Here is a 15,790-nt window from a genome sequence, read left to right as displayed (position 1 = left end):
GCACCCAAGTGACGAGGAGAAGTGACACCCACTTTCCCCATGTAGCTCTTGAGAACTCGGGAGGAAGAAAACCACGTAAAGAGAGAGTCAGCAGCTTTGGGGAGGGATTTCACCCTCTGCTTAACTAGTGCCCATTCCTTTTTTTGGTTGTTTTTTTGCTGACACAGCTTCAGGAAACAGCAAAGCCTCATTGGCATGACTTGGCACTGGGAGTGCCGAGTCCCAGGAAATAAGGGATGGTGTGGAAAAACCCCCCATCATATCCAGCAACATGACAGACAAGAAAGCTACCGGCATGGCCGGCACGGATGGGTAAATTCCAAGGGTTAATTGTGCCTGACAAACCCAAGAACCTTCTACGAAGACACACCTGGCTTGGGGGATGGGGGGAGCGCAGTGGGCAGTTACCTTGAAACAGTTTTTGGCACAACCGTCCGATACGGTTCAGACAGCTGCACAGAAACCCGGCGGGACACCGGGCTCAGAGGGTTGTGGCCAACAGCACGAGGTCCAGCTGGCAGCCCGTTACTTAGGGCACTCCTCAGGGGTCACTGCTTGGCCCAGTGGTGTTTAATGCCTCTGCTCACCACCTGCAGCCAGAACAGGCCCTCGGCAAGTCTGCAAGCGATACCCAGGTGTGGGCACAGCCGGTACGCGGGGCAGGGCGCTGTTCAAGGGGACCCCCCTCCACCGGCGGGAGAAACGGCCCGGCAGAAGCCACACAGGACTCAAAGGTACCTACAGAGCCCTGCTCTTGAGCAACCTCACCGAGGCTGGTCCTGCTCTGCAGCGGGGGGTGGACCCCTGACCCCCAGAGTGCCTCACTACCCTGACTATTCTGCAAGTCGGAGTAATTCACGTAGGCAGCCTCCCGCTGGCAGGGGACTGGCAAGATTCTTTTCAGGCATATTGTACCTGCCAAAATCAGCACAGTCCATTGTAGACCCACACAACTCATCCTTCTCCCATGCCCACCTTCCTGCACACTCTACACGAGGCAGCAATGAGAGCAGAGCAGGAACTGACTGTAGCAGCACAGACAGCGACACCACCGAGCCATGAAGAACAGGCTGTTTTTCAAAGACAGAATTTCCCTCCACCTACACTCAAGCCCTATTGTCACTGGGGAATATGCTAGTCTTGGTTTTTTTCACTGCCTCCATTACTCATTTCAAGCTACTCCTCTGGAGAAAAGTAGGGAGAAAAGGGGAAAGAATGATCCAGTTTCTGCCCTTCTTTGTAAGAGCCTACCAGAGATGGCTGTTGACTGCTGCTTGGTCTCGTGGCAGTGGTGGACATCTCTTACTAACGCAGCGCGTCTTACCACGTACCAGAAGAACCTCAAACAGGAAATTGTATCAGTGGAGCTTATCTCTTCTGACATTTCCTTCTGTTGAGCACCTTCTCCAAAGACCCAGAGGAGCAAACTAACAGCTGAACCAAGGTCAGCCCTCAGGTCTTCACAGCGCCTGCTCAACCATAATGGAGTTCAACACTCATTCATCAGTTTTTAAAGTACGGTTTAAAAACACAAGATGCCAAGCTTAAAAATATGCATTTTCTTTTTGAAAAAACCAAAAACGTACAGTCAGATTTTAAGTGGATCTACAAGATGACACTGCTATCTTTAAGAAAAGTCAACTTTTGCAATGCACCGCATACAGAGTTTTCTAACCAGCAAGAGCCAGTGAGTTGGGTAAACTTTCCTGAAAGAGCTTCAGTGGGGTTTTTTTGTTGTTGTTTGTTTCCACCCTGTAGGCAGAGACACCTGAAAGGCAGCACAGTGCCTTCACGCTGCAGCTGCGGAGCACGAGGTTAGTTCTGTCCCACTCCTGCGCTGCAGACGTAGCTCAGCGTGAGGCTGGTGTGGGCACAGTGGGCAAGGGCAGTTCCATGGAGGGAGTCTCAGTCACTTCGGCTGGACTTGGCTTGCGAAGCTCCAGTTTCTCAGTGAGTTGGTTATAAAGCTCCTTCACAGCTTCCCCACTCTGCAGAATGAGAATGAGGGAGGGGAGAAGCAGGAGAGTCACACTTCATCCCCGCTGCTCCCAGCCAGCACACTAAGCAGGCCATGACCCTGCGTGTGTTAACACAGGCCAACGCAGAAAGGAAGTTACAAGGTAACCGAGCCACAGCTTGGTACACTCGGAAAGCACCGCTCATGTTCCCTTAGGCACTGTCTGGAAAGGCAGTTGCTTCCGTTTGCAATGCATTTGCCCTTTCTCACGCTTCCCTTCTCACCTGCTTGGTGGGTTCCAAAGCCTTCTGGAGAGACTCCAATTTGGCAGGCGCCACTTTGTGATGCAGGTGAAGCAGCAGCCTTAGCACATGTCTATGTACGTTCTCCTTTCTGCAAAAAGCAATTTTAAAGCAGAGTAACTGACAAACACACACAGAGAGAACAAGAAGGCTCTAGCAACAGCGCCAGAATAATTCACACCCCCACAGGCTGGCAGCTTTGTTATGATTTCCCAAAACACCTGAGAATTGTAGCCTGCCAGCTACAGAGTGCTAACCCTGCCTTAAACTTTCAAGTAATTCATGTAATTATTCAACAGGAGTGGACTAAGTGCAGCAGCCAGGAGGAAGGAGGGGGAGATTTTAAGCACAGAGCACAGCACGTGGCAGCAGCTGGTCTCTGTTGGACAGGCCACACGCCCATGCAGAAGGATGTTTGTGCCTCCATACGGGGAGGAAGTGGCAGCAGCAGCAGCAGCACACGCTGCCACGTCTGAACAGCAGTTCTAGTCACTTCTGGGGAAGCCTCCTGGAGGTGAGATCTGCTCTCACCAGTTGAACCACACGGACTTAACCACATTAACAGATACAAGCAGATTCTCTGTGTGCAGCTGACACTGCAGAGCTAAGCGAGCTCTTCACATTCAGAGCTACTGCAAAGCATGAAGGATATTGTCTTTTGCAATCCCAACTTATGAATAATGAATTCCAATTTAGGTAATAATTCATGGGCAACACTTAACTTTGCTGATAAAAACTTGACCACAAAACATAAGCCTTTCCTTACAGAAAACCAGCACCAGGCTATTATTTCCACTGTATGGGAAGAGTTTGCTGAACTATTGAACTGTAGTTTGAAGTGGTATAACCTGGTATCCCATAAACTTACTTTCCCTTGAGGAGTACCAGATTTACCTTGAGCAGGCAGTGAGAAAGAAGCCATCAAAGAGACTGGCGCAGAACTCCTCGAGCGCAAATTCGTCACTCAGCAGCGTGAGGTTACCAGTAAGCAGATGCAGAAAAATATCACTGAAGGCCAAGTCACTGAACGTCTCAACTACACAACATGAAAAGGAAAGAGACTGAGACTGACAAGGATGTGCCGCAACCTGACTACCCAGCAGATGTTCCTGCCGAAGACTTTGCAGTGAGATTTCCTTTTCAAACAGGTAGCCCAGGCAGGTGGCTTTGATCTTTCAGACATAAAAGACGAGGAGCAGAGGGGTGAGAACAACATGTAGAAAGCCCCTGCTTCCACCAAGGCTGAAGTCACGGAGTAGCTCGCTCCTGCCCAAAATCACAAAGTCCCCTACTATCCTTCACCATCCTCTGTGCACGGTCACACCCACCTCCTTGCACTCCTCAGACCCCGTAGTCAGCAGACACAAGTCCCTCACCAGTGGAAAACTCACCCAGAGCTAACAGTTCAGCCACGGCTTCCAAGAACACCACAGCTGGGGTGAGGGAGAGGGAAGTGAACCCCTGCCTGAACCCCTGCCACCGTTCCCGGGAGCTGCAACTCCTAAGATTGCTTCAGAGCTCTCATGCAACTCACCCCAGAGAAGCCAGGGCAGAAGGTAATCCCCGGGGAGAATTTAAGGCTGCGTTCAGCCCTGTGTTGTCACAGGTTTTTTCACCACACAAAGCCAAGCCCCAAGAATTTCTGGGCACCTGCAATTACTATGAGCAGTGGCAGAATTAAGCCACCTGCTCTTTTACCTTTCAGATTCACTCCAAACAGTTCTCAACTGATCTCATTGTTAATACAGCCTTTGATCTAAGGAACTGCCAGCCTTCAGCCACTGGCCCCAAATTCTGGGATGAGCAGGAAAGTATCCCAAACGCAGACGAAACCAAACACCTCCACAGGGCCTTACAACTAAGTGACCAGAAGAGGCAAAGGCAGAACATTATATCTTTGACTCTGAAGCCACTTCCACTCCAGGTTTACTTGCCTCCTGGGTGTCCAGTACAAGGCAAACAGCTATGGAATACAAGACGAGACAAAAACTTACCTAGTGCTGGCAGGAGCCTAAGGAAAGCATTCCTGTTCCTCTGTTTCGTGATGTGAAGGATGTAATACAGCCCAATCTCACAAGCTATTCTGTTCTCCTGCAAGAATCTGTTATGGCAGAAGCAAAAGTCTCTTAATAAAGCTAAAACAGACTTTTTTTTTTTTTTTTAAAGAGGGTTTAAAATACCGTTGGATAGCAATCAAGCAGTTACAGCAGTGGCTAACCTCAAACCCACTGAAGAGCAGCAGCTCAGTGACTGAGTAGATGATCGTCACCATGTTCACTACCCCGCTCCAGGAAAAATGGCCATTCAGCAGACATTGCACTGTCTCACAGTCAAAACAGCTGAGTTTGATAGTGAACATTTATAATAGCATCAGTGATAAAAGTGCTCATTCAAGACAGGTTTTAGAAGAAGGCCAAATACTCAGAAATGATACAAAGCCCAATATGGTTTTGTTTTACCTTCCCAAAGGTCAAATATCAAAACTGTCAGAGGAGATTACAACTACCAGGATACAGCACTCCAGATTCTGGCACACAAATAAGGATTGTGCTGGAAATTAGTGCAAGATCTGAATACAACATAGCACACACAAGTTTTATTTATCTTTTTGACGTCCCTGGAGCGATGGGTTATCAACAGAGAATGAGTGTCTGTGTGACAAAAATGCCAGCTCTACAACTTACAATAGCACTCTTCAGAGTCCAGCACAGGCACTCGTCCAGCTGCACCCAAATATCACTCAAACACTCAGCATTTGCTGCTTGGGAAGCTACAGAAGCAGCATATTTCAAAGCAGCAACAGCAAAAACTTTCATATTAAATCTGCCAAAAGAATGGTCATTAGAAATAGTAATTTATTTTTTTTAGATAAATTTTATTTGAGGAATCATGAGGGAAATCTTTTCTGCTGAAGAAACACTTCTGGCTTGATTAACCAGGACTAAAGCCTCACTCCAAGAAAGCCTTCATTTTACCACATGCAGTGTTTTTTCCTGTCAGTATTGGCTGGCTCCTTGGTGTTTTACGCTGGTACCAAGACTACACGTACAAGCTGGTGAGGCAGGTCACGTACTTGGTGAAAGCTTCAGGAATGGTGCTTGGGTAGGGAATTGGCCCCTTCTCCTCCGAGGGCAGCTTCTGATCTACGTTGAACGTGTGGTCATCCACCACAAAAGACATCAGCATAGGCAAGAACTTTGTGATCAACTCTGCTTCCTTAGAGGGAGGGAAGAACAGAGGGAAAAGAACAACGCTTTCATCAATCAGCTCAAGCCATGCAATGGTCCTAGAGCCCTGTAACGAACAGCGAGGCAACACGAGCCCCATCCTGCACTTCAGAACACAAGCTTTCAGGCACCCACTTCCAGTCAAAATTCTTGACTAATTCACTTCCCCATGTTCCACTGGAAAATTGTACTTCATCTCCTCTACAGAAACACTCCTGCTCAGATCCTGTCTTTTTGACAATCGCGTAGCATTTCTTCTGAGAGATCTTTTCCAATGCTCCTGCAAGCACTGCATGTTCAGGATGGCACCAAACTGCTTTTATCAAGGATTACAAATGATTTTGTTCATCCCCTAAACCGACAGGCATCAACACATTGCCAGAACAGCAACAAAGAGCATCTCCTCGCACAAGGCTGACCAACCTATGCTGTATCAGATTCATGGAGAGGGAGGTTACAGCTTGTCGCAATCACAAAGAAAACAGATTTTAAATTCAGATTTGGAGACTCCCTTTAGGAAAAGCGTTCAGTTCCTTTCATGACAGCACCTCTGCAAGTCAAATCATGGTGCTACTCCTGGGAGTTCTGGTCACCCTCACTTTCAATCTCAGCATTAACGCACACGCTTCCTGGGGCAGATTTAAGCGTGCAATCAGCCAGTAATATAGATTTTGGAGACTTCCGATGTCCCTCTGTGTAGGCAATTGCTGCTTTACAGTTCAGAACAGAAACAGCAAATTTCTCTTCACTGTGCAACACCATGGCTGTACATACCTGCTCCCAAACTACACTAGGGCTGCCTATCAGCTGACTGTGGCACTACACAAAACTGCTGCAACCTGGAAGGGAAAATATTTTTCATGTCAACAAAAAGCTGCTACACTGCTACCAGCACTTCAGACCAGCCTCTGCTTTCCTCACACAAGATCTGTCTTACAAACTCATTAGTGGTGTACAAGTTCCCAGGAACAATGAGCAACCAGGACAGATTTAACAGAGGTACAGTTTCACTTTAAAACAGCAAGGGCCAGGCACTGGTGTAAATAAAAAAGCAGGCAAATGAAGCTTACAGCTTGTCCACTTGAGCTGCTGCTCTGCGACCACTTACATGTGTTTTCTAGGAAAATCACGATGAGAAGTATCCAGAATGAACATTCAATCAGGGATGCAATAAAATGAACAAGCCTAAATTCGTTTAATTGTGTTAAATTACATGCATCAAAATGACTCACCATTTTTGGTTCCTTGAAGACTTGACTGTCAATCATGTCCCAGGCCCCCTGTCCCAAAGACAGCATCCTAAGGAGCAGCAGCAGATCCGGGCTTTCCTCGAGTTTTAAGGGGAGGAGAAAAACAGCTATTTTGATCTTCCACAAGTTGCACATATAGATTTTCAATTAAAAGTAGTGGTTTACATTCAAAGACCTCCTGGATTAGCAGCTTTATCAAAGACTGCTAGAGGAATTCAGTTCTCCAATTTAATTGGCAAGCAATTCCTCAAATGGGAATTAAATAAAAAGACACACCTGAGGGTTTGTGGGTTTTCATTACATTTTCTAATGCATCAAGAAGCATGCAGCTGATCTGATCACAACACTGTTTTTAAACATGTCCAGCCAAATTAGCATGCTGAAACATAACGTGTGACAGGGCAAAGAAAGTCACCTCAACAGAAGAAAGAGAAAGCATGTGTAAGGATGACAACGGTTTTCATTTATATTGTGCCCTGAAACCCAAACAATTTTCAATCTTAAACTGTCATGAGGAAGTTACTCAATCTAACAATAAAATTTAACAACTCGGGGATCAAACCAGCAAATGCCTCACACCGTTCAGACACCTGTAAGGCTACCCTCCTTCAGCACCTAAGCACCTCCTGCAGACACGACCTGCAGGAACTGGATTATATCGCAGCCAACAGACCGGAGCAGTGTGAACTAATCCATCACATTGACCGCGAGAGGGACAAAAGGCCGCTGCTGTCCGGCAAATGGTTGGAAGGACAAAGCAGGGAGGCACATACTCTATAGGCGATCCACACACACCCAGCTGTTCGGATAGAACGAGCCATGCAGAGAATCCATTGTCAGTTTGGAGAGCTCCAAAATGCCCATCTCCAGACAGCGCTCCTGCAGAGCTCTAAGGGACGTGCTGCGGATGGATAGGCAGCATCGCATGTCCTGTATTTCAACTTACACGTGCCTTTGAGAACGTAATCATGCTCTTCTGCAGGGCCAGCCCTTCGTGGAGGAATGCTGTTCAGTTAAGGCTATAGTTCAGGTTAGGTACACAAGCTGCACCACTCACCCTGGGTAAGGTGTCTTGCCCAACCAGGTCTTGCAGGTGCCTTATGGTACTCAAGGCTAAGGTGTTAATGGCAAAGGGGTCACACAGGATCATTGATAAGTCCCTGAGAAGCAAAAAATCAAATCACATCATACATAACAACCCACCCCACCGTACAGTTCCATATCCAGCTGTAGGACACCAGCATGTTTCACTAGAGTAAGATGTTTGAGCCCATTCTTTGTTGCCATCCTGTCAACTACCATATGTAACAGAGTAGTGTGTGCATGTGTACACTGTGTTGTTGGGAACACACACACACTGCTGTGCTTAAGAAGAGAGGTAGACACAGGGCAAGTACTGTAACAACACCCTTACTAAGATAATGTAAAAACCTGAATTTGGCTTTTGTTACCTGCAAGTGTCCACCTGATGGTCCTTCTCCCACCTTGTAAAACCACCTTGAATGTCACCTTTTCAACTTGAAAAAGCATGTTGTCTGAAATGATTACTAAAGGTGTTCTGCACTGAAATCAAGCAGGAGATCTCCCACAGCCAGTTACCAGGCCACAGGGGAGACTCGAGGGTGGTAACATGAGCGGTACAAGCTATGTCACCAGAACGTGCCTGGCTACGCCCTAGTGCATTAATGCTCACAAACCTACTGGATTTGACCACACAGAAGAGCTTCTGGCTGTTAGCTGGCTCTAGGGAAGAATTAACCCCTACAATACCTGTCAGATGTTGTGACTGCAGGTCACCCATTTTCAGTTTCTCAATCAACAGCCCAAGTGCCTCACCCCAACACTTGTTCTTGTCCTTTCTTCACTCCATCCAGAAACCCTTGCAACTCCCGAGCTCTCTTGTTGTCCACAAACTTCTCCCGAATGCAAGCATCAAGGCACCAGGTGAACTGTTACAAAAAGAAGAAAGCTTTATGAGTGACAGCAACTCAGTAAACCAGCAATAAAATACACAATGCCAGAGAAAACAGGCTCTAGTGACCTCCAAATATCTGGAATTAATAACTTGATATACTTTGATGTGGTAGCAAGCTGGTCACAAATACAGAGGAGGTCAGAGGTCTCGATGCGAGTTAACCTGGGGAGACTTCCTCCCCTCCTGAGAAAGGCATTCCCTGGCAGTCGGGGAAGAGGCAGGTGTAACACAGACCACTGCCCAGCACACCTGATCAACGGGGACTGACACACAGGAGGCTGACAAAGCAGCAGCATCACTTAGCAACAGTACTATGGGATGGTTTAGCCATTGCAACAGCACTCCCACCCTCTAAGCAGGGGACATTAACAGTGGAAGTGCTTCTGCTCTTGAGGTGTATCATCAAAATGGAAAAAGGCAGTTAAGTGAAATGCTTTACCTGACCTAAAAATTGAGGGCTTTTTTCCCCTTTCAGAAAACACATATTTCCCCTCAACATTTCAGCTGTCAAAAAAGGCCAACTTGCTGAATTTTCTGAAATGCTTTCATCGTGCCTTCCTTTCCTTACAGCAGCCACTGCATTTTGCAGCAGCAAAACGAGGTCACTGAAAATGATCTGCAACTTGACCAAGAACTGCTCTTTTTTACTCAGTCACTGTCTGTATACTGATCTTGTGACACTTGACCAGAAGACATTAAAGACATGCAGTAACATCATCACTCTAGGACATATTTTCTATAAGATGAATACACAAAAATCTTCAGAGAAAAAGCTTTGTTCTAGATCAGAGTGATGCTGGCCACAGACAAAGGGCCAGTAACAAGATCCTGGTGTGACATTAACATCACATCTGTCACCCCCAATACTTCATTAATTTAGTATTTTCTTATCATTCAAGATCCAAGGTATTTACCATTACACACACAGCTGACTGACAGATGGAGCATATCACACCAGGCACAACAGGGAGGGAAGCAAGATTCGGTTAAGAACCTGGGGCTTGCTAATGTTTGTAGTTATTTTTTGCAGCATCTACCTAGGTCAGATTACACACAGATTTAACGCTGCATGAGCACCATAAATTTGAATGATCTACAGGTTATGAAGTGAAAGCAAGCTGCTGGTTAACCAAGATGAAATTTTCACCTGAGGCTCCAAGGAATATAAGATGACTTTTGGATTCAAGGTCTGAACTCTATTCACAGAGAGGAGTCACCTTCTCTGGGCTGAAGTCCTGCAGGGCAGCAGGTATGCACAGGAGTGGGCGAAACACAAAATTCTCCAGTAATACTCCTATCTGCCCCACATGATTAATACCTTATGACAGGGGTCAACGGTGCAGATTTCACTGATTTCCAGGTCATGCAGCGACATCAGGAGCTCTGCCCGTAGCGTGCAGTAATGCACATTCCTTGTCCGAAGGAACAAGGTCCTCAGAAACTGCAACACCATATCATAGAGCTTCACATTCTTCCCAATCATCTGGGTCAGCTTTTGAACCACCTAAACTCAAAGCGGAAAAAACGTGCGCTCAGTACCAAAAGATACGGTTACTTCACACACACAAAATGTAAATTAATTATTTTACACGATTTATCAAGAGTGAAACATTCACATTGACATGAGTTCCTGAAAAGGTTATACCAAAGTTTCCAAGAGCATTTGTTCAAGACACATGCACCAAATCTTTCATAGCCATAAAGAAAGAACAAAGAACGTCAAGAAAAGGCTCTCTTGCAAAAGGAAACTGAAGCATTTGTAAAATAAGGTGCAAAAAAGACCAACCCAGTAAGAAGCAGCACCTGTTACTGAGGAATATAATTTATAATTATTGTAACATGAACAAAACTCACTTTTCTTTGGAAGTCTTTTTGTATTTCTACCTACGGGCATGAGAATGAAGGTGGAGGCTTCTACTGTTCTGGCTGGGATAAAGTTAATTTTCTTCACAGTAGCTAGCACGGGGCTGCGTGCTGAGAACAGCGCTGGTAACACCGGGATGGGTTCGCGGCCGCCGAGCGGTGCTGACACTGCGTCCAGGCCTCTCCTGCCTCTCACCCCCCACCAGCGATGGGCTGGGGGTGCACAGGGAGCTGGGAGGGGACACGGCTGGGACAGCTGAACCCAACTGGCCAGAGGGATGTTCCAGACCGTACGGCCTCGTGCTCGGCAGCCAAACTGGGGCTGGAGGTTGGCGGGGCTGGGGGGGCAGCGGGGGTCACTGCTCAGGGACTGGCTGGGCATCGGTCAGTTGGTGGTGGGCAACCGTTTTCATCTGCATTGCTTGTTTCCCTTATTTTCCTCTCTCTTTGTTCTTTTTTCCCTTATTTTTTTTCAAATTTCTTTTTAATTATTAACCTGTTTTTATCTCAGCCCACAAGTTTCCTTCTTTTACCCTTCCCATTTTCCCCACCATCACACCAGGGGGTGGTGAGCAAGCCGATGTGTGGTGCTTAGTTGCTGGCTGGGGTTAAACCACAAGCCTGCAGTGTAAACCTGAAGTAAACTGCATGTGAGCACTTACACTAAACAGGCTTTTGAAAGCAAAACAGATCCAACCCAAACCCTCCGTGTAACAGGCGTGCTACCCTCTCTGAAATTAAAGGTTTACACTGCCTTATCGCTGCAATTCTTAGCGTTCTCGACAGCAAGGTCCTTACAGAAACTCTGACATTTCCCTTCCGGAGCAAAAGCTCCCTGAGGTAAAGTAGCACATGAGAGCTGAACCACTGAAACGGCTTGCTGTTGCCACGAAGAGAGGAGACCCACTCCTCCCAGTGTCGATGCCACTGCTCCCTCCCACACCAAGCCTGCCCGTGTGATCCAGCCCACCTCCTTGCAATGGCTTCGGTGCCAGACGACCTCTTCCTTGAGCACACCCAACTCACTGTCTTTGGAAAACTACTTACTGGTTTTATTTCCTAGAGTTTCTGTAGCAATTACTGAGCTGAATTAGTTCATGGAAGGGCCTAATAATCACCAGAGCTACAGGCAGGGAGGAGAGGAGCAGCACCTGCCCTTCCTGGGGCTGAGTGTTGGATCAGCTCAGCCACTGCATGTAACTGCAATCAAAGAGCAACTTTTCTGAATGCCAGCTTAGCTACAACTTTCAGTGTCCCCTTCGTTTTTTACAAAAAGGGGGGGGGGGGGGGGGGGGGGGGGGGCATGAAAAAAAGAGCTTTTGTTGGGCTTCATCCTGCTAAAAAAAAAAAAAAAGTCCTAAGAAAAGACATTTAAGATACTCAAACTGATTTGATAGAGATGCCCAGCACTCAGAACAGCTGAGGGGTATTAAAGCCAGACTGAGCAACAAAGGAAAAAGTTCAGCCTTGCTGGGTTTTTTTAAAAGCTCATAAGCAGTTTAGAACATTAATCAATTGTTACACAGCACTGAGCAACTTAAAATAACTCCTGCTGCTTTCATCAAGGTACGTAGGAGAAAACAGCCTGGTATTTCTTGCAAATACTTTGTTTAGCCAAATAACTTTAGTAGTGAAGTCGGGTGGGTGAAATGGAAACCTCTTACAACATACTGGAAACCTCTTACAACACGCTTGTGAATGGAATTAATCAGCTGTCAGCCATCCTTATCAAGTAACAGAGTGTCCGTGTCCTTACCTCTCCTTGACGTCTTGTTTTGGGAGAGGGACTGAAGAAGTTGTGCAAGACAGAAATATCATTGCTGAACAGAATATTTTCTTTCTCCAGGATATACTGCTTCAGCAGTGGAGATACCTCATCACCAAACAGAGCCTGGTTATCCTGCCAAATCTGGCGCTTCACCTCCACTGCACACGCTTTATACAAATCCTTATCAGCCATTACTAACTTCAGCTTCTTTTCGGGGACCTGTGATCAACAGAGCAGTTACCAAAGTGCAGAGCATCTTACCTGCCTGACCGTGCAAGGAATAAGTAACTGACTACAGAAGATGCCTAAATCATCATCTCAGGCAGTCTGGTAACTTACACAACACAACTAAACAACAGGCAGTATCACAGACTCATCTTTTGCCTTCCCTACTTCTCTAAGCCAGCTCTAAGACACTTAAGACTTCCTTTAAATCTGTGATGCTAAGATTTGGGGTGATGTTTCAAAACTCAGCAACTTATAAAAGTTCTAGTAGCAGTTTTGAATCCATTACCTTAAATATGCTTCTAATAAGGCTACTCCTAGAGATTTTTGTTTCACAGGCCTGAATCTCACTCCTGTCTACTTCTAGTTGCATTCTGCAAATCTCATTTTCCACTTGTCATAGATTTTTAAATCAGCTGTAGAAAAATTCATCTATCAGTGAACTTGACTACTTTTAGGAAGCCACATATATTGAATAAAATAAGGAAACAGTCTCATCTGATTACGAAAATGCAAAATGCTTAATTAGCCTACTGAGTTGCTACCAGATACAAGAATGAAGTACATCTTCCATCGGTTCCTAACACTTACAAAAGGTCTGCAGATGGAGCACACAGCCCAGCTGACAGCACAGCTAGGAGAAGCTATACAATGGAGACGCAGGAACAGGGCGGCTGACAGGGTAGTTTTACCTTGGGCAAGTGCTTCATGACACACATTACCACAGGCTGTATAGAAGGCATCTTGACCAGGGAAAAGCTCTTCTCCAGGAGATCTTCCAGCTTCTTGTATCTGAAAACACATAAGAGCAAGAGACTAAGTACCATGTTACAGTAAAGAACCCAAGCAGCTCATCTCAAAGCCACTGGAACTCGATCCCCCAAGAACCTAACTCTCCTTGGCAGCAGTCACTTGTCCACTGCAACTCTCTTTTCACATAAATTTTCCCGCTCACTCCAAATAACTAACACTGCCGACTAACCTCTCCTCAACTTTCCCTTCCAAAGCGATGGCGGAGACCCTCTCCAGCAGCTTCTCCCTCAGCTCGTCGAAAACCGACTGGTGGAACTCCAGCCGGGGGGTGCCGTGCAGGTCCAGGAAGGGCAGGGCCGACTGCAGCGAGGGCAGGAGCACTCCATTTTCTGTCTGCCAACACAAACACCGGACAGGGACGGAGCGGGGGGGCGGGGGTTAGCCGGCTCCGCTAGCCAGCAAGCGAGAGCAGGGACTGCTAAAGACACACTGGTTTAAAAAAAGGTGGAACCCCCCCACAAACCAGATCCCACTTCGGGCCTTTCCCCCCTCCAGCTCCGGCCCCTCACGGGCGGCCCCCTCCCCAGCGCCCCGCCCCACCTGGAACTGCTCGATGGCCTTCAGCGGCTCCGTGCAGTTGGTCAGCGTCTCCTTCAGGTCCTCGCCGTTGGCCACCCCCAGCTCCTGCAGCCCCGCGTACATGGCGGCCTGGCCGGGCCCCGGCGGGCCCGTTCCCGCCACCGCTTTCCCCCGCCCGGCTCCGCGAGCCGCCCCGCTCTCCGGTCCCCCGGCGCCGCGCGGTCCCGCGCTCTTCCCCGCCCCGCGGAACCCGCTCCACAGCACGAAGGTTCCGCCGCTGCTGCCGTGGAGCGCTCGCGGTCCCCGCTGGCACCGACACCGGGGCGCAGCGCCCGCCGTGCCGGGGAGGCCGCTGCGGGCCGAGCGCTCGGGGGGGGGGGGGGGACGGGGGGACGGGCGTTCGAGCACCCTGCTCCGGGTAACGGCAACGCGGGAGCGCGACGGCTAGTGCCGGGGTTCCCGGGGGTGCCTGAGTGTCTACCTTCGGCCTGCACCCGGGGCTAAACGATACCGCTGGCCCCTCATCAGCCGGGGGAGGGAAGGGAATCGGGAAAAGGAGAGCAGACCCGGGGGGCAGAAGTGAAACAGATTCAATGAAACCCCACCGATACCAACGCAGATATACTCGGCCAAATGGATGTGCAGCCACCACAGCTGAAAGGAGAGCAGTCCTCAGGAGAAGCCAGAGGAGGAGCAGGAGGAACCCTAGCAGGAACCCCACAAGCGCTCCCTTCCTCAGCAAACCTTCCCCCTTTATAAAGACCATGACATTATGGTTTGGGCTACACCTGTAGCTCACTCAGGCCAGCTGCCCTGGCTGGCTCCAAACTGCTAATGGCCTGCCTGGCATGGCTGGGCTGGGATTCTGTCCCAGCCAAACCAGGACAATGAGGCATCCATCCCAGCGGGGCGGCTGCGACTTCTTGGCCGATTCCTGGCAAACAGCAATAAAAACGGGAAATGCAGCAAAACCGGCCTCACAAAGGAGAAGTGGCCTTTCCCCGTTCATGGTTTGACCTTTACAGGCCCACACTTTCAGGATAACTGCTACAGTGTGGGGAAAAAAATCCTGATTTGTCCTTCATGAGACCCGCAGCCAGGCACCAGGACTGTATAGAGCTGCATCAGTCCAACCCATTGCAGAAACCCCTTTGGTGTCTGCCCACCAGTTACTATAACTGTCAAGGTAAAGCCTATGTGATTTGGAGCCCCCCAAACCACTCGGGTCTGTTGTCAGACCCATGAACCCCAACATCGAGATGACAGAACAGATGTGCTCCTCTATTCCCAGCCATGAGCTGCTGCAACAGCCTCAGGTCCCTCATTTCCCCTTTCCGTGTCCCAGCTGCAAAAGCAACCCCTGCACGGTTTGAGGTGCACGCTGCTCTGCTGGCAGGTGGTTTCTGCGGGAGCGAAGCAGGACTGGCCTGACCACGGCAGGATCTGGCAGCTCCTCAGCTGCTGGATATCCTGAGGTGCTGATGATATGTCGGGATATTGGTATAAACTACCACGACCAGCCCATGGGCACGAGCAGTCAGCCAGCCGCCACAGCGCGAGCAGCTGCTCCACACATCCCATGTGCAGCTTTTCCTTGAGACAGGAGGACGCCCGGGGCACCTGTTTGGTTTGTGGCCCTGCAGCAAGCTGAACTGCCGCACAAATCCTCACCAGCAAAGCGCGCGAAAGCCTGCCTGCCTTCCTGGGCGTGACATGAGAGCAGGGGGAGAAGGGCTGTCAGCACTCTGGCCATTTGATCCCTGTCCCCATGGCAAAGTAGAGCATTGTCAGCCCAAGTGTAAGCAAAACAAAGAATCACAGACTGGTTTGGGTTGGAAGGTGTCGCGGTTGAGACGGACAAAGCAACAAGACAACAAATGTTTTTGAAAGC

General features: G+C 48.5%; 1 protein-coding gene across 1 annotated transcript; it reads right to left on the bottom strand.

Annotated features, from left to right (window-relative positions):
- Nucleotides 1-1,544: 1,544 nt before the first annotated feature.
- On the bottom strand, nt 1,545-14,022 carry NELFB (negative elongation factor complex member B). Its single transcript, XM_086475698.1, has 13 exons — nt 13,921-14,022; nt 13,550-13,713; nt 13,260-13,359; nt 12,331-12,561; nt 10,030-10,215; nt 8,573-8,685; nt 7,794-7,896; nt 6,719-6,814; nt 5,333-5,475; nt 4,254-4,360; nt 3,154-3,295; nt 2,242-2,350; nt 1,545-1,988 (listed from the first exon to the last, which is right to left on the bottom strand). The coding sequence occupies exons 1-13, from the start codon at nt 14,020-14,022 to the stop codon at nt 1,851-1,853; spliced, it is 1,734 nt and encodes a 577-aa protein (XP_086331824.1). The 3' UTR covers nt 1,545-1,850.
- Nucleotides 14,023-15,790: the final 1,768 nt, after the last annotated feature.

The sequence above is a fragment of the Leptosomus discolor genome, chromosome 19, assembly GCF_034619465.1.
Source record: "Leptosomus discolor isolate bLepDis1 chromosome 19, bLepDis1.hap2, whole genome shotgun sequence".
NCBI classification, from domain to species: Eukaryota; Metazoa; Chordata; class Aves; order Leptosomiformes; family Leptosomidae; genus Leptosomus; species Leptosomus discolor.
This window is presented reverse-complemented; position numbering and strand designations above follow the sequence as displayed.

Bases quoted from the DNA above. Each gene is read 5' to 3' on its own strand.
- NELFB (XM_086475698.1), bottom strand. From the start codon at position 14,022: ATGTACGCGGGGCTGCAGGAGCTGGGGGTGGCCAACGGCGAGGACCTG. The intron at 12,562-13,259 runs GTAAAACTACCC...TGTTGATCACAG, and splicing joins TCATGAAGCACTTGCCCAAG to GTCCCCGAAAAGAAGCTGAA. The intron at 1,989-2,241 runs GTGAGAAGGGAA...CTCATTCTGCAG, and splicing joins CTTTGGAACCCACCAAGCAG to AGTGGGGAAGCTGTGAAGGA.